The 18,394-nt window shown below is 37.9% G+C and overlaps 4 protein-coding genes across 4 annotated transcripts; 1 reads left to right on the top strand and 3 right to left on the bottom strand.

The window, feature by feature from the left end:
* The first annotated feature begins 1,780 nt into the window (after positions 1-1,780).
* Positions 1,781-5,662, top strand: LOC106650336 (apoptosis-inducing factor 1, mitochondrial). The gene is made up of 10 exons (XM_014368269.2): positions 1,781-2,063; positions 2,510-2,886; positions 2,953-2,989; positions 3,055-3,206; positions 3,269-3,575; positions 3,650-3,841; positions 3,915-4,111; positions 4,184-4,609; positions 4,684-4,923; positions 4,996-5,662. Exons 1-10 carry the CDS (start codon positions 1,982-1,984, stop codon positions 5,065-5,067), a joined length of 2,082 nt encoding a protein of 693 aa, XP_014223755.1. The 5' UTR covers positions 1,781-1,981; the 3' UTR covers positions 5,068-5,662.
* On the bottom strand, positions 5,565-10,710 carry LOC106650335 (protein broad-minded-like). The gene is made up of 8 exons (XM_023460468.1): positions 8,267-10,710; positions 7,844-8,181; positions 7,551-7,747; positions 7,062-7,478; positions 6,657-6,979; positions 6,195-6,372; positions 5,918-6,133; positions 5,565-5,847 (listed from the first exon to the last, which is right to left on the bottom strand). The coding sequence occupies exons 1-8, from the start codon at positions 10,111-10,113 to the stop codon at positions 5,701-5,703; spliced, it is 3,663 nt and encodes a 1,220-aa protein (XP_023316236.1). The 5' UTR covers positions 10,114-10,710; the 3' UTR covers positions 5,565-5,700.
* Positions 10,711-10,938: 228 nt separating this feature from the next.
* Positions 10,939-14,708, bottom strand: LOC106650360 (TBC domain-containing protein kinase-like protein). Its single transcript, XM_014368309.2, has 12 exons — positions 14,276-14,708; positions 13,957-14,206; positions 13,654-13,882; positions 13,299-13,573; positions 13,077-13,223; positions 12,897-13,017; positions 12,486-12,825; positions 12,210-12,416; positions 11,882-12,141; positions 11,690-11,817; positions 11,455-11,617; positions 10,939-11,391 (listed from the first exon to the last, which is right to left on the bottom strand). Exons 1-12 carry the CDS (start codon positions 14,478-14,480, stop codon positions 11,266-11,268), a joined length of 2,451 nt encoding a protein of 816 aa, XP_014223795.1. The 5' UTR covers positions 14,481-14,708; the 3' UTR covers positions 10,939-11,265.
* A 211-nt stretch (positions 14,709-14,919) lies between these two features.
* LOC106650511 (vacuolar protein sorting-associated protein 33A) lies at positions 14,920-17,481 on the bottom strand. Its single transcript, XM_014368544.2, has 8 exons — positions 17,204-17,481; positions 16,944-17,137; positions 16,393-16,877; positions 16,188-16,311; positions 15,915-16,075; positions 15,298-15,843; positions 15,099-15,221; positions 14,920-15,015 (listed from the first exon to the last, which is right to left on the bottom strand). Exons 1-8 carry the CDS (start codon positions 17,306-17,308, stop codon positions 14,921-14,923), a joined length of 1,833 nt encoding a protein of 610 aa, XP_014224030.1. The 5' UTR covers positions 17,309-17,481; the 3' UTR covers position 14,920.
* Positions 17,482-18,394: the final 913 nt, after the last annotated feature.

Genomic DNA, 18,394 nt, shown 5'->3' with positions numbered 1-18,394 from the left:
TTAAATTATGTTTTTATTACGGGGACCTCTCTCCTCCAAATTAAAAAGAAAAACTGTTTTTTCAAAGATTTATTAGTAATAGAATAAAACGACACATCTTAATATAGTAGATTTTCTTACAAGGGGGAGAAATGAAACTTCCGCATGCACGTGATAATGGCGCCGAGGCGAAGCCGCGATAGGTGGAATATTCAGCTCTTTTTGGATTGATTCGATAGTGACGTGCCAAGGAGCGTTCAGCAAACAATAAAGTCTTCGACTGAAGTCACTCCATAGACGATATCAACGTTTGATTTGATGTCTAGTTCCTTCACATTTGGATGCAGTGATTATACTTGTTATCATGGGCCATTGCTGATTTTCTACCGAGCATTCATTACATTTTTCTTATCTTTTCCAGGTGGATGCCAAAGTCACTTCATTACGAAGCTTATGGAGGACCTCGCGAACGAAGATTTATGCCTTTACTTGCTTGGCTTTTACAGCTCAAAGCTCGTGATGACGATATTAAGCATATTTGTAGTATTTTTTTCTCTATCATTATATTTTTTAGACTTTTCATTAAACTACAATAAATGAAAAAATTATAAATTGATAAGTTTGAAAGAAGAAATTTAAAATTCATTTCGATTTTTTTATTGATAAAGGATCTCAAATTGTGTAGTCATTAACTGCGGCATCTCATCGAAACCGAAGTTATTTACAGCACTCATCAAAAATATGAATTAATGACGAAATTGCCTGAAACTACATTGCTCATACTGCAAGAGTTATTCGTGTTAAAGTTTTTATTAAACGAAAGCGAAAAATAAAAATTTGAAGAATTGTAAGTGTTGGTAGGTTTTTTTAGTTTTGCAACGAATTGATATAAGTGAACTATAAAAAAAAGCATTTTGTGGAATTAAAAAAAAGTAGTTGAGGTGCACAAAGCGCCTTGAGTAGTAGCTAGTTGAAAATGTAAAAAGTACGCATAGAAATTTGCTAAGCGATGCGTTCAATATCTTGCAAAACACCGATAACTTGGTAAAATTTAGTCACTCACGGATTAGCGCGGTATTCAAATTATTGAAAATTTGTGAGACGCGGTTCTTATGATAATCAAAACAATATTGAAATGTTTATCTTTGTTTGGGAAAAATATTTCAAATTTTAAGGAAAACTCGCCCCGTGAACAAATGAGTTTGAAAATCATAAAAAATAATTTTTTTCTTAATTATCATTGAAAAATTCATTATCTTATACTTTTGAAAATAAACACGACTTCAAGTGTGATTACATAGTCGAAAATCGGAAATAATTAATACGAGATTACATTATATAAAATCCTTATGATCTATACTAACTTTCGATAATTGACGGTAGTGTAAGCTGTAAACTGTCAATCCTGAGCTAAAATTGCGAATTAACCTCGAAGATCAACAAATCATCATCCGAATAAAAAAAAATCCTCAAAAAAATCGTCACATAAAATTGTTTCAACAACTTCGCATTCATAGTCGCATCGCGTAGAGAAATATAAAAATTCGTCATTAATCATTAAACGTGATAAAAACAACAAATCTAAGCGTCGCTCGATCAAACAATTCATTAATTGCTAACCGATCGAATTATTCCAACAAATAATCCTCGTTTGCTCGTTGTTAAGTAAGATTGGCATCGGAGTTGTTTTATTGCAAATATGACACGGAGTCATCGTCGCGTCGTCTGGATAGCTGCTATCTCTCATGCACCTAACGTCCGGACGTTCGTGCTGGCAGCCGAACAAAAATAATGAAAACAAAACCGTCTGCGGCGCGCCGATCATCGCCAGCTGCAGCAGCAGTTACAGTAGTAGTAGTAGTAGTGACAAAGGCTACAGCGGCTGCGACGACGTGCTCGGTAGCACGCGTAGCCCCTAGTACGGCGTCGACCACCATATTGCATAAGACAGGTTACCACTTACCAGCCAGATAAATCACGACGTCTGCAACGAGACAACATCATGCTCAACTGCAGCCGCATAGTCGGCCAACTGACCAGGATCACCAGGCATGGCCTTCACGACAGATTCGCAAATTGTTTAGGTACTTTGCTTACGCCTTGAATTTTGAATATGCGCGAGTGTTGCACACAGTTCGAGTAGCCGGTCTCTCGTGCTGCATAAAAATGGCCTTGCTTACTTGCTTGTTTTTCCGGCAAATTTTAAGACCATAATTCTGATTTGACATTAGTACGATTAATGAACAATTCCTGAATACATGTGTAAAAGATCTGAGTTGTTTGTCAAAGTTGTGACTCATAACATAACCTGGATAAACTCAATATACTGCGTTATAATATGAAGTTACTTATGCAAAAGTTCAAAAATTAAAATTTAATCCATTTTCAAACTTTAATATTGATGAGGAAATAAAATTTACAGTTTTTTTTTTAAGTTTTGACAGTAAATACAATTATTTTTGTTTATTTTTTAAATCCATAAATTAATTCACTTGTTCCACTTTTTGATTGTTATGTACATTTTTCATAGACACAACAACAAATCATCTGAGGTATAGCACAAAAAATAAAAAACCTAGAGCAGCTGGTACAACAGCTAAAGTTGAAGAATGCCTACCACCAAAAACAAAATCAAACAAAAGAGTTCCACCGTTGCCTCAACCTCCACCACCACCTCCCATTCACTCTACTGCTCCTGCAGGACAGGAACTAAAGCCACCAGAATCTCGTTTTAGACCTTCTTGCGAAGAACCAACTTATTCTTGTCCTCCAAATTGTCCACCAGATATTCGTGAACAGTGTCATAAAAGTAGTTCAGGTGGAGATGGCTCGAGTGGTGAATCAGTATTCAATTACTGGAAGCAAATAGTTGCAGCTCTTGTTGTAGCTGGTGTGTCTACAGTTGCTGTGAGTTTATTATCAATAAGTTTGTAAAATAATAAACTTTTATTTATGTTATAAAATATTTTTTAGTACATCGAATTATTTGAAAAAGATGAAAAAAGTAAAAGTAAGTGACGCTAAGTATGAGCTTGAATTTTTTTATCTTTAAATAATAACAATTCCTTTTTGTAGAAGTTGTTAAAGATCTTGGAAGACAACCAATTGTCCCCAGACCTGAGGAATCAGATGCTTTTCCAAAAGAAGTACCTTACTTGTTGATAGGAGGAGGAACAGCTGCATTTTCTGCTTTTCGAGCAATTAAAGCTGGTGATCCTACTGCTAAGGTTTGAAAATACATTCTTTGTAGTATTTCATTAGGATTGAAAATAATGAACAAAAATTGTAGGTTCTTGTTATTACTAATGAAGGAGACTTACCATACATGAGGCCACCTTTATCAAAAGAACTTTGGTATAATAGAGACGAAGAACTAGCATCTAAATTAATTTTTAAGCAATGGAATGGAACCAAACGGAGTTTATTTTATGAACCTCCAGAATTTTATCTACCTATTGGAGAATTGGAAAATTCTGAAAAAGGAGGAGTTTCTGTTGCTACTGGGTGGACAGTTAAAAAAATTGATGTCCCGAACAAAACTGTCTACTTACAAGATAATCATCCTATAAAATTCGATAAATGCCTCATTGCAACTGGTATTTATGACTTGTCTACTTTTCTTCGAGGGCTTATTTATGTTAATACATAATTTTATCAATTTTATTTTTAGGTGCATCTCCCAAAAATATTATTCCTTTTGAAAAAGCTGAAGAAAAAGCAAAAGAAAAAATTATTGTTTTTAGAACAAAAGAAGACTACCTTGAACTGGTGCGTAATATCAAAAAGCCCAGTTGCAAGAATATAGTTATTGTTGGTGGGGGTTTCTTAGGCTCAGAACTATCGACATCACTAGCAAGAAATCGTTAGTCAGTTTTTATAAAATTAATCTGGTTATTGATATCTTATATTAATTATTATTTAACTGTATTCAATAGGTATGTTTGAGGGTCAACAAGTATACCAGCTTTATAAAGAAAAAAATATACTGGCACAAGTTTTACCTGAATATTTGAGTGAATGGACGACTAAACATTCGCAAAAGGAAGGCGTTAATTGCGTGCCTAATGTAGAAGTGCACGATTGCAGGTTGAAAAACGACAGATTAGAGCTTACACTTAACAATGGCAAAACTGTAAGATTTACCAGTAACTTTTATTCATTAAATAATAAATTTAGTGATTAGCCCCATTTTTTATTATGACAGATATTAGCTGATCAAGTCGTAGTCGCGGTGGGGGTAAAAGCAAATACGGAATTAGCAAAATCATCAAATTTAGAGACAGATCCAGTACAAGATGGCTTTTTGGTGAATGCAGAACTGGAAGCGCGAAGTAATGTATGGGTTGCAGGCGATGTTGCATGCTTTTACGATGTACAACTGGGAAGAAGAAGAATCGAGCATCACGATCACGCCGTGATCTCTGGAAGATTAGCAGGAGAAAATATGACAGGATCGCACAAACCCTACACACATCAATCTATGTTCTGGTCGGATTTGGGCCCGGAGGTTGGATTCGAAGCAATTGGAATAATAAATTCTTCGCTAGAAACTGTTGGTGTCTTTGCAAAATCTTCTGAAAACGAATCGGACAAAAAAGCGGTTGAAGATGGTCAAGCCAGTAGTGGAAAGGTAAAATTTCGAAATAATTCTCATAATACTCCAATTTTTTTGGTAGTAATTATTATATACTTGTTTAATCGCAGAAACTAGAAGGGGAAGATGTATCGGACCCTAAACTTGAACCAGAAGAAAAAAAATCGACTTCAGATAATCCAGAAGCTAATTTGATCAGTAATAAATCAAGTGAAAATTCTGAAAAGAAAGTAGTACCTGATGAAGCAGTGGACGACTACGCTAAAGGTGTTATTTTTTATGTGCGCGATAAAATTGTCGTTGGTATCGTCCTATGGAATATTTTCAATCGTATGTCAGTTGCTAGACAGGTGAGTATCTTGAAATAGAATTTCAAAATAAATGAATGGACTGATTTATTAAATATTATTTTTTGTTTTTAGATTCTCGCCCGGGGAACTACTTACGACGAAATAAACGAAGTAGCCAAGCTGTTTGAAATTCACGAAGATTAAAACTTTAAAGTTTGTACGAGTGTAGATCATTGTATATACGCGACTTGTGTAGATGTTTTTTAAGCACTTTTGATCAAGCTGAATGAGGTAATTGCTAAATGTGTAGCGCCGTTTTGATTTCTTGATTTTCATTCCGACAAACATTGAACTCTTGTGTGAAAATTCAAGACGCTTCAATATTTCGAAAGTACCAAGTATGTAGGCATTTATTATATCTACTAAATTCGGTGCTTACGAATCTTAGTAAGTTATGAATAAAAAGATAATAGTTGAATAGTGAAACGAAAGAAAAAGGAAATGAAATTGTTTTTTTACGACTGATATGATTATTGTTTTTAATATTAGCTAGAGTTTATGAAATTATGTATGAGTATAGCAATTAACTTAATCTCGATATTTTGTATATTAATCGATATCGATGTGCGCGAGTTTCTTTTGCAAATACGTTGAACATAATTACATAATTGTTTGCATCAAGAATCAATTTTTACACGTTGTTGGATGGGAAATTGTTTGTTTTTTAATTAATTCGTAAATCTGTACAAAAAATAGGTTGAGCCAGAGCTCAGTTTACATAAAAAGATTAACAAATTGTTATATTCATTCCAAATTCTTTAGCTCTTGACCATGCCACTAAACGTCTCCTCGCTCTTTGGACTCAATACCCTCTGGAAAATTAAATTTTCTCTGAGTCAGAGATGGAAGAACTTTGCCGCCGTGTCGTTTACTCAAGCGATCCATAAATCCTATCTGACTGTGGCACCTGTAATCCTCCAGAACCTGTATGCAGAGAAAAAAAACAATATTTCTTAGAATTTAGACAGAATTGTTGATTATCGATGTTTACTACCATTTCTTCAGGCCACATTTTTCCTTCCGTAATGCTTTTTATCACATCAGCTTCGCAGTGGTTAAGTAACGATACGCAATAATACAGAATAAAATCTGGTGGGTGCATAATGCAAACGGCAAAAAAGTGTATAATTTCGTTCCAAGGCAGTATCCCCCAAAAGAATTGGGTCAACAGTCGGTCGCAGATCATCCACCAAGCGACGCCACACTCTCTCTAAAGAAAGATGATAAAAAACTCATTGCTATTACCGTAAGCGATGAACTTAAATACTCACTTTCAAAGCAAATTTGGCTGATGGAAATTCGAGTGCCACGATGTATTCCAAGAGGTGAGCAAACAGTAGTCTAGTGGAAGCTTCTTCTTCGTTATTGTCGTCGATGACTTGTGCCAAGGCCGGCCATAAAAACATTGCCGACGGGAAGTGTAATATTTGATTGACGAAAGCTTTTGAGCTAAATAAAAATGAATAAAAAAACTGCGTAATTAAAAGTCGGTCAATGATGATACAAAACTTCAGAGTCCAAAATAAAATGCGACTTTGCGGTCGCTACAATGAAGACCAAGTTTTCAACCTGAGACCGACGAATTACGTCGTTACAAGCCGATGATGATGAATTGGTTAGCTTGAGTCACGCGAGCGGCAAAGGTCGACCCGTTCGGGTCCTTTTGCTCCGTCGCAATGATTCGCGGCCAGCTGAGGCTTTACTATATGATTTGAAAAAAGAAAAGTACCAACCGTTCTAGATCTGCATTACAGACGAGAAAAATCGTGGCCAGGAACCAATCGAAACCCTCGAAGATCGAAGATTTGTTGTAATTGATGTAGTCATGGGTCGACCTTATGAATGTTTTCAGATTCTTTTCAGTGTCGTCGCTCTCGACGACGAAGCCTCGCGCGTGGCCGTAATGCAGCACCAGCTGCAAAGCGAGTTTCTCCTCCGGCAGCCAGTACTCGTCGTTGTCGCAGCTCAACTCCGGATCCCACTTGAATCGATCCACCCACTCGACGGTGGGTATCGCCTGCTCCATTTGATTCAGCAGCTCCAGAAAAACTGTGTGCTGCGTTACATGGCCCAAGATGCAACGAACTGGCGTCCTGTCCGGTATACGAGTGTCGAGCGAGAAAAATAAATCGACTCACCTTCATGGCGTTGGGCGAGGACTTGTGCGCTCGTCGGGTTTGAGTTATCCAGAATTCGTCGCGCAAACCCGGTCCGGTGTCTCGCAGCCAGAGTCCGAGTTCCGAGTTATCGTCCTCCTCCTCCTCCTCTTCGTTCTCGTCGATCCGGTCGCCTCTATTGGCGTGCTTGGTCGCGGCGACGATCATCGGTTCGTCGTCGATGCAGCAGCCTTGAGGCGGTGGCAGTGTCGAGAACAGTCTCGCCTCTTCGGGCGTCGACAGAATTTCGCTGCGCCTCAGTCGCACGGTGTAGCCGTTGAGCAAAATTTGATGGCGCAGCAGGGAAGATTCGTCGGTGATGTAGACCGCTGCTTTCTCCGGATCGGCACCCTCTTCCTGACTCATCAGGCTGTACTCTTGATACTTCAACAGTTTTTCCTGGCACGTGCAGCGATATTTCGAGTTGAATAATTAAATTTTTCGCGAATTCGATAATCATTCGTAACTCACTTGGAAATTCAATAAATTGAGCATGTACAAATATAGGTCCAAATTCCAAATGATAGTTTTAAGCGACATGAGGCCCAGCTGGTGATAGACCGAGTCAATGTCCATAAAATGCTGAAAAAACTCGTACAAGTTGGTGGGATCGTCTTGACCGTCTTCTTTGTTGCAGTTATTCTCGCTTGTCATAAAAGCGACAAAGCCTTGATCGAAAAAACAAAAGCAAAAAAAATTTAGTCGCTTCGGGCAACGCAACGAGCGAAAGCACATGGCTCGGAAGACGATCGCGTATACTCAACAGTTGGTGTTGATGGAAAAAATGGCGAGCACGTGTAGAAAGACTCGAATATGGCGATGCTCCCAGGGATCGTAAAACAGGAGCGGATCTTGGAAGAGGTTGGCGAGCTCGAGGAGCAGCGTCGACATGACGTGGGGCGAGAGCTCGAGCAGCACGTCGACGCCGCGGGCCAGAAAGCCCGAGTTGGCCACGAAGGCCACCCGATCGTAGGCGCTCCAGGAGGCGCGCAGCGGCGCTATGGAGCCGCGAATCAGTTCCTCGAAGACCAGGGGCTCGTTCGAGAGCATCTGCAGGCCCAGGGGTATCGAGGCGATGCTCAGCAGCATCGATCGCAGAGCTCTGCAACGTACAATCGCAACGGAGCAATGACATATATACATAATGCGTATAAAGGTGACAAAAGAACGAGAAACGGCGCGCATACTTCTCGAGCAGTTGAGTCTTGTTCTCGTTCTCCACGTAGTACTTGTCCAATTTGCCGAAGACGTAGGTCGCGCCAGGATAGAAGCTCTCCCGCAGGATCTCCTCGACGACGTAGAAAATCTCGTTGAGCTGGAAGAGCTGCTCGAGGAAGCCGAAGAGATGCAGCACGTGCTCGATGGCGAGAAGCGCGAGCGGCTGGCGCAGCACGTTGGAAGCGTAGGCGAGGATGGCGACGACGGGGGCCGGGCAATCGTCGCTCCTGTCGTTTCTCGCCGACGCATCGCGATGATCGCTCACGAGGAAGCTCGGGCCGTCGGTCGCGTCGAGCATGCGTCGCAGCACGTCGAGGCTATGCGGCCAGAGTCGGCGAGTCGGGTCGGCCCGGGGAGGAGCCACGAGGGGCCTCAGCGTCGCCGGGTAGAGGCGCGCGTCGTAGAGCGGCGGCACGGCCGAGCTGCCGAGCAACTGGCTCAGGTCGGAGCGCAGCGCCTCGTAGATGCCGTTGGAGTCGCTCGCCGCCGAGCTCGCCAGCTTGTTCAGGCAGGCCAGCAGCGAGAGCGCGAGGTCCGCCGGGCCGGCGAAGCTCGCCTCGTCGAGATTGTCGCGCAGCAGCTCGCGGCCGATCGAGTGGCGGCACAGCTGGACCAGCAGCCCGAGGCTGTGCAGGAAGGCCAGCGTCTCGACCGAGTCGCCGGACACGAAGGCCTCCGCGGGCAGGCACTCGTCGTTCAGGAGCACCGAGACGCCCCGAGGCGGCTGCTCGAGGCCGCGCTTGGCCTGGCTGAGCAGGGCCGGCAGGAAGCTCGCCGATTTGCCGATCGCCCCGCAGAGCATCTTGCGCGTCAGCGAGCTGTGCATCCAGCGGCGCGACCAGGCCGCCCGGGGCTCCAGCACGGCCAACAGCTGGAGAGGGCTGAGCTGGCTCCGGCTCGCTGAGGAGCCCGCTTGAGTTTGGCCGCCGTCGCCGAGCCGATCCACGAAGCGCTCGATGGCCTCCTCGCTCGCTCGGTTGTCGCTCGGCCGCGTCGTCTTGATCAGCTCCTCCTGCTGGTCTATCGCCAGCCTCAGCACTCGCAGCAGCTTCTCGTGCAGGAAGATCTTGAAGTTGAGGCCGCTCAGCTGACTCGGCAGCGCCTCGAAGGGCCTCGCGGCCCGACTCAGCCGCTCGAAGCAGCTCAGCAGATTCGCGTAGGTCTCGCCGAATCGGGCCCAGTTCGTCATGAGCTTCGCGTGAGCTCGCAGACTCGCCTCGAACACCGATCTGCCGCCCTCGACTATGCCGTCGCGCAGCGTCTTCAGCAGGGCCGGCCAGCAGTCGCCCGAGCCACCGCCGCCGCCACTCGACGACTGCGCCGCCAGCAGCAGCTCCGGATTCTCTAGCAGAGCCTCGTAGCCGGACAGCCGCACGTGATCCGGACGCTCGGAGCTCATGCGATCGACGATCTGTCTGATTTCGCCGACGCTGTCTCCGCCGCCGCCACTGCCGTAATCTTGCCTAAGCAGCGACCAATCGTCGCAGGATAAGTCGCTCACGAACGAGAGAGATGTTTGAGGCCACGAGGATTCTGGAGCAGCGACGGCAACGATTGTCGTTTCATTACATTCGGCGGTAACGCCCGCTGAGTTTCCTTGGCTTGATGATAATTTTTTCGACCCTTCGATTTGTTCGATGAACGACGCCCTGAGTGCATGGCCGAGCTCCGTCATCTGCGGAGAGTTGATGACTTTTTGCGCCACGTCGTAGGGCTCGAGCTCGCGACTCAAGTGGTTCTCGATGGCATTGGAAAACTCGTCACTCAGACACTTTTTCATCCATTTTTTGAACCCAGGAGACAAATGGCTCTCCATCGTAAACGATCGCGACAAAATAAACGATTCACTCGCTTTGAAGCATTTTACATTAAACAATTGTACGCTTGTTTATCGCTCGCACGAGTCACTGAGCTTATTTTCATAACGCACAGCACTGGGAGTTTCGTGCAGACGTCAATTTCTGTTTTGAATTTTGTTGCCATAGCAACCCTCTAAACAAGTGGAGCACGTGTGAATTTAAAAACTGTTGGACACTTACTGCATTGGTCGAACCACATCTTGGCGAATTTGATGCTCCAGGCAGCAGTTAAAATAGATCTTTCGAGCAGGCAAACACGATGAACGAGAAAGTATTTTAATTTTAACTTCATGTGCATCTGTCAGATTTCTTTTAACGCGCATCAAATGGCCCATCTAAACACGAGGCAGCTTCGATCTTAGCTATTGGGAAAATTTATGCAGGAGGAAGTGCGTGGATAGTAAGTATGCGAGTTGTGTGACGGATACCTCTCGTCGCTTTTTGATGATCACTGCAAAAAGTAGTTGCGCCGCAGAGTCATTTTAGCTACAGGAAAAAAGTCTCGGGTTCCTATTACGCATATATGGCTAAATATGATGTTGGTCCAGAATTAAATAAAGGCAGCAACGACAAGTTTTGACTGTACAATAAATTGTCAGCAAAAACGACTTTTTTATCGTTGAAAAACTAAATGTTTTCAAAATATATAAATTGAATTTTCAATTGAGATTTTAAACCTTGATAAAAACATTTTCGAAAAATAAATTGTTTATATTTAACTCTGAATTTATAATTTTATACCTAAAACTACTTGTTAAGAAATTGATGAATCGGTGCTAGCATTTTAATTTTTTTTATTACTTCTTTATTCTTCAATATCCAAACCACTTAGAATAACAAAGGCGTATTTTACATTATTTAATATACATTATGTAGTAAAATATAATTGAATAATATCACTTATAGAGAGAAATAAAAAAGTATGCCTCTAATCACATGATTGTCAATTACGACGGTTTAAATAAATAATTAACACGTAATTTAAGACATTCTCTATACATATTATACTATTTTTCGTGAATTCCTAACGATTTCGTTTTGGCCACGCGGCTAAAAATGTCACTTATGATTGTAGTAGCATTTAAAAAATATTCATATACAATTTTTCATTAAAAAAAGCCTTTCTCTTTGCGTGTCGGCAATAATAGATTTGAAGCTTTTGAGCGTAACGCATAAATTCCACCTTGCAATGAGCAGACGCCAAACACTTGGCATCCAATAAGAAATTCTGCGAACTAAAAATCAAAGAAATGATAGAAAATGAGTAGACAATAGATATTTTTCTGAACTTTACCAACCAATGCACTGTTTTGGTCGTTTGGCCCGATTACGACAACAATCCGATCTTTATTTTCAGAGAGCGGAGTGGCTTGCGGACCGAGCGAAGTGATTCGATCTTGAGCCAGTTGAACGCTAGTAAAAGGAATGTTGATACTTCCAGCAATGGCACCTCTTTCATATCTGAATCGACACATAAAATAATTTAGTAACAATGTATTGGTTGTTGATGTATTGAAAATCGACTATACTAACTGTATATTATTTCGAAGATCAACTACCAAAACTTTATCCGGACTATTTTCCAACAAGTAAATCAGATCTTCAACACTTATTCTAGGTATTTTTTCCGTTCCAACTTCTGGTTCGTTCCAATTCGCAGCCTTAAAAATAGTGACATTTTTTTAGTGTTACATATAATATGCATATAAACAATTGGCGACCTACTTTCGACTGATCATACTGGTGTTTGCGATAAGTTATACTGGATGGTGTTTTTTGGTACATTGACATCGAATCTTTCACACATAGTTCAATGTCAATTTCAGGAAGATCGGAAAATAATAAAATGCATTCGTTGAATCCAGAAGCAAGCAAGAAATCTCTCAGTTGTTTTAAAATCGCTAGGCCAACAAAGAGAGGAAACGAAGAATCGCCCAACAGCAGCTTGTCCCATAAATGTAAAATTTTATGGATCGGAAATACATCTGTAAAACAAAAAAAAATTTTTTTTTGAATTTGTTTAGCAGTTGGTGTTATAAATAAAATTACTTACGAGAGAACATTGTCAGGAACCAAGGAATGGCAAAAAGCTCGGGAACAAATGTGATTGATTTCAGATGATTTGCTAATTGCGGATCATGGAAGGTAATAATCTGAGAAAATTTACTCAAATACTCCTGTATGATGGCAGAATTATCTTTTAAAAAGAATTTATGCAAATACTTTGGAATAAAAGCTGATAAGCAGGCGAAAGCTCGAGCTGCAAACATGATAAAACTTTTAGAATTCGTTGGATATTCTCATCGCTAACTGAAAATCACTGCTGTACCTTCGTTGTTAAAATTGAGGAATAAAAAGGGCGCCGTAAGAGAATCAAGTCCTTGCCAGTATACATAATGGGGATTGTCTCTGACCCAGGCTTTGAGTAATCTTTGAAGTCTCTCATGTCCAGCGCCAGAGGACAATAGTTCGCTGTACTGATGACACCTTGGAATATCGACTTCGATTTGCCGATCAGTGTGAGTAGGCGTTTCTTTATCAATCATGTCGTATTTGGTTTGTATATCTCCGGATACGCCCAGTAGAGCCGCCCAAATGGCACCTCTCACCGGAGGTGGAATGTCTTTGTGCGCCTCTCGCTTTATTGCGTCTTTGGTAATTGGATAAATCTATTTTTTTTTTTTTTTTTTAATGCGTTACATTACGTATTATAAGTCACTGTATGAAAATAATAACTTACTTGAAGCAATCTATTAAATAATACGATTCTGTAAAACTGATATTCTGTATCTCGCTCTCGGATAATCAACGGCAGCTGAGACGCAGTGTCGGTTAAATCGTTCGGTTCTTGAGCGTACGTACTGAAACGTAATGATAGTCAGATTTTCAAAGAATTTTAGACATCAAAAATTGTACTTACTGATTAGAAAGTCTGGGGTAGTTTGCTACATAAGGTATATGGGAAAGCCTTTGAGAAAGCAGCTCAAGTGAAACTTTTACGACTCGCAAATCTAATAAGCCGGCTATATCGCGACGACCGAACATTTGGCCCAGCAAAATGACAAGACTGATTGAAAGAAAAAAAATTATTATGAATGTGCTTTTGAACGATGTATAGTTTGGACTTTAAAATTATTATTACTTAGGTATCGTTAAAATTGGAGGCCTTGAGCGAATCAATCCTTGCCTCTTAAGTTCTATCGTCATATCTCCTCCAGCCAATTGCCACAGATAATAGAGCTCATCCATTTTTCGTTGTATAACATTTTCATATAAACTGTTTTCTCTGTCTTGATCATCTTTCTTCAAAAATTCTTGAAAAATCGGAAGCTCTAGAAGTGTTTCCGGCGTTTTTCGCTGTGACGGGTAGATTTGCAAGCAATCGTTCACAAAAGCTCTAACATCTTCGGGTAGGTCCTGAATAGCATAACATACTCGCAATTATACAATTACATTCTCTACATTTTAGTAGAAATAAAATTTCAAATAAGATTTACCTCGTAGATATTGAAACAATTATTTTCACGAGAAATTCTTTCGAATATACTGTTTTCTGTGTGAACTAAACTGAGAACTTTTCTTAAACTCTGTGATAGTTTGTATCCAGGCCAAAGAGTACATCCTAATAAACATTCTGCAATGATCATTCCTAATGACCAAGAGTCTACTTTCACACTCCTCATTCCACTACTGAGAAAGATCTCTGGTGCAGTATATTTTGGATACCTTGATTGAATGATTTTTAAAGTTGTTTTAAAAATAAAATGTAATGTTTATAACAGAATTAAAAATTATCATACCCAATAGGAAAAGATACATTTTTTCCATGATCTGTCATATAATATAATCCAAAGTTAAATAATTTAACAGTTCCATTTTTATCAACCAGAATATTTTCAGGACTAAGGTGACTATGTACTAGTCCAAATTTATTCATATACTTGAGTCCTACTAAACACTGATATGCTATTCGTATAACTTTATCCATGGACAAATTTTCCAATGAAGCAAGTGGCTTACCACAATACTCAGCCACAACAATTGTCCGCTCTGAAAATTTTTTACTCATTGGAGTTTAAAGATGATTTAAAGATAAGTTAAAACATAAATAACAAGTACCATGCTTGCTTCTTATTATATCCAAATATGAACACAAATTAGGATGATTAATTGTTTTGAGAAACTGTGATTTTCCCAATATTGTAATAGAGTTAGGTGTGAGAGGAAGGCCATTACTTCCACAAAGTTCAGCTGGGTGACTTTGTGCAAAAAAAGTCATTCCACCAAAACATCTTTCTTCGTTTTCCAAGAGTGCAGGACTCATTTTTAAATGGTACAACTTGGAATATTTTTCAACACAACATAACCTACTGCTTTATTTATTTAGTAAATATCACGTTAATCAAAGAAATGCACTTTCATGTAACATTCTATGTATAAAAAATATACATATTAAATTTTAACGTAGATTAAAAAGTATTCGCCTACTTTTCACGCTCCATTCTTAATTTGATTTTCTACACTTGGATAAGTGCGAGCACTTGCGTGTCAGTTTGCGAGACCCGTCAAATCGATTGTAGTGGGGATAAGTGACATTTAAACTTGAAGGTAATGTCAATGAACTGTCATCATAAATTACCAAAACAAAGTATTCATTTAAAACGTCATAATAAAAATGTTTATTCAATGTAACAAATATATAGTACAATTTATTAAAATATAAAGACATTATGATTTACAATTAAAAAATAAAATAAGCGCAACTTAATTTTTGTTTTTTTGCATATTTTCCATTAAAGATGAAATGAATGTATTTCCATTTATTAGCTTAGTTGTACCAATGATAAATTCAACATTCACTGCAAAAATATAACACAATAAAGATTAAATTTTAAGCATTATATAATAATTGTATTAATAATTATAAATAAAGCAGGTTTACATTCTTCTTGTTGAGACAGGAATCTTAATGCTGAAATTTCAGCATATGTACATCCACCAATAAAAAATACAAGAATAAGTTTTGGAGGATCTGCACCAGAATCTTCACTTGTTAATGAATTTCCTGAGATTAAAATTAAATTAATAATCACCAATTAATTTTTTCTACACAAAAATATTTTAAAAATTTTTAAATGTACTTCTTATGTTTGATGTTGTTTTCTGAGTGTAACTGCTAATAGCTGGTCCAGGCAGTAACCCAAGTATGTCGTTTAATCCTTGCCATCCTCCTGGTTGGACTAATTGTTCCGCTAACCTGACGCTTAGTGGAGCATAAATGGAGTGTACATAACTTATGTCCTTTGGCATTATCTCACTTTCATCTTCAACAGTCAATCTTAAAGCTTTTCTCAATACAGTATATTGTCTAACAGATTGCTGAACTTTTAAAAGTCCAGCTTTTTCTAAATTTAATAAAGTAGGTAAATGTTGATAACCATATGTTTGTATAATTTCTCGTTTATAATAATCTAAAAGTTTTTGCTTTAATCCAGAATTAGTAATAGATTGTAAACATAAAAGTCTAAGAACTTTTATTAATGGTTCTTGCTGAGCTATTAAATCTTCTATATATGAGTTTGGTTTGTCTGTATCAATACCATTTAAAAGTTCTTGCTCAATTTGCAATGTTTCCAGGAAATTACTAGAATCTGTAACTTCTTTTATCATTTCAGCTATAGTGGTATCTGTGTGTTTGAAGATGAAAACATTTTTTAGTCATGAAAACATCAAATAAGAAACATTTAAAATAACTTACGTTTTGCCAAAGATTGCTTAGTAGCTAACATGTGAGGCAATCTTGCCACAAATTGTTTTATCTCTTGAACACTTTTATCGCCATGCCTTTCATCAAATTGCGATGAAATGGTTTTTGCTTTCTTACTGAGAACAGGTCCAACTCCATTAAAATTTTTATCTCTAGAAAAGCACAATAAATTATTTACTTACAATTCTGCATTTAAATACTTTAATTTCTTAGATTAACCCGTGTTTTAAACTAACTAAACAACAATGTTTATTCTTAACTCACCTAATTTCAGAAAATAACTCTTCTCCAGAATTAAGTATAATTTGTTGATGTTTCTTTTCAAGTGACATTACTGTTGGAGATTCATCTGAATTTAAAAATTTTTCAGCTGGCAATTTTACTGTGGCTAATTTTATCAAAAATATTTATATCAACTTTTAAAAAATCATGAAATGTAATATTGGTTATTAAAATAGTTAAAACTCACTGTTATTGATTCCAAATATTTCATCAATTAAACCTTCATATGTAAGTTGTGTTACGAGTGGTGATAATAAATCCAATGAACGATCAAGTAATAAAAGATGTTCAATTACAGGCATTGAAGCATTTGTTTTTCTCTTATTATCTAATTCTCTATCTAATCGCTGCATTAAGTTCCATACTTTGTTTGCAGCTGGTCCTCTCCCTGTTACTTTAGGAAATTTGCCATATAATTCTTGCATATTATTTAAAGCTTGTGCTACTTGATATAAACAAGTAGGGTCATTGTCTAGATAAAATTCTCTGTAAGCATCACTTAGTTCCATTGATACAAGATCGCTATCAAAAGGAAAAAGATCACATGAAAATTCTTCAATCAATGTAAAGTTTCCAAAAACCCCTCGATTTTGCAATTTTTTTTCACACAGTAAACTCTTGCGAGGTACAAAAAATATATGAAATTCTTTATGCTGTCTGTTTCTTTCTTCGCTGTAAAAAATATTTGATTAATACCTAAATTAATCATAAATATTTTTAATTTATGATATAATTTACCCATGTATATTTTGAGCTATTAAATCCATAAGATCTAAATGTGGCCTAGTAATAAAAATGACATTTGTAACATCAGAAGATGGCAGACGTCCTCCTACCAAAGGATACATCTTAATAACTTCATGTTCTTGAAGTGTATCATATTTTGCAACGAGCCCCATTGGTCCTCCAAGAGATTCATCCCACACAATAGCCTTGAATTAAAATTATAAACATTTATATTTCAGCTTTTTTGTAAGACACAAGATAAAGTAACATACTTTGGGTCCATCACATTTTTCTAATAAAAGTAACAACTGCTTTCTTGCTTGCTCCTGAATCAATCCAATGTTTAACCTTCCACTGGATAAATGGGCAGACGTCATGATGGTTTTCAACTTCTTTGACAATTAAAAACTTCAAAATTCCTGACTTGTCATCTGAGCATCATAAACATAATAACAAATCTAGATGATTTTATTTAATTTTAAGATGGTTCAACTAAAGATTCTACATTATCTGAAATATATTATTTTAAGATACAGTGAGAGATGTAGATGTACAGTGTCTAAGGGTGACTGAACCAATACCCGGTCACTTTTATTCGCGTCATATTACTATACTGCTGCAAAACGATTTTTCTTAACACCATTAACCGAACAGTATAAAAATTAACTGTTACAATTTTTGTTAACGTTTGTACGATGTTAACGTTTACAATTTTTTTTATCAAAATCTCTGTGAATTTAGACATCTTGGAAGGTAATATTCAAATTTTCAATTGTAAAAATGAAAATTGTAATTGTTTATTATAATTTTATAAAGAAGTGACCGAAGCACGTTCATAGCTGTCCGGATACTTGAACAATTATATTCATGAAATTATTTATTCAATATGATCGATGACTACAAATTTGTTTTCTTAAAATATCTTTCTTTTCAAATTATATATCTGATCATCTCAGACAAACAATTCAAAACATACAGCCTCAATGGAGAATGGAGAATAATCTATACTTTATCTCAATTTTATGCAGTGAAAAGATGTTAGTCATGTATGATTCAGTTCAAAATCTATAAACCAGTGCAATTTTTATGAAAAAATAAAGTTTCAATGAATTTCAAAAATTCAAGTAAGTATATTCAAGTTTTACTGCTTGACCATATGTGATGTTTTATAATAAAAATTAAAAACAATTACTTGAGTAAGACCAAATTGCAATGTAATTATAGTATACCGCAATAAAGCGCGAACTTTTGAAATGAAAATTAAAAATATTTAGCGACACAATTTACTATATGTAGCTCATATCAAACTAAAGGTTTTTGATTCGAGATTATGTAATTTACAACATTTTTCATGAAGCAAATTAATTTTTTTTTTTAAACTAGTGAGTTGATAGTGAAAGTAGATCATAGAACATCCTCTAATTTTTTCTAATTTTTGGAGATAATTTTATATTATTCGAAAA

The sequence above is a fragment of the Trichogramma pretiosum genome, unplaced genomic scaffold (genome assembly GCF_000599845.2).
Source record: "Trichogramma pretiosum strain Unisexual culture from Peru unplaced genomic scaffold, Tpre_2.0 scaffold5, whole genome shotgun sequence".
NCBI lineage: Eukaryota > Metazoa > Arthropoda > Insecta > Hymenoptera > Trichogrammatidae > Trichogramma > Trichogramma pretiosum.
Note: the sequence above shows the minus strand (reverse complement) of the source record. Positions and strands in the feature narration are given on the sequence as shown.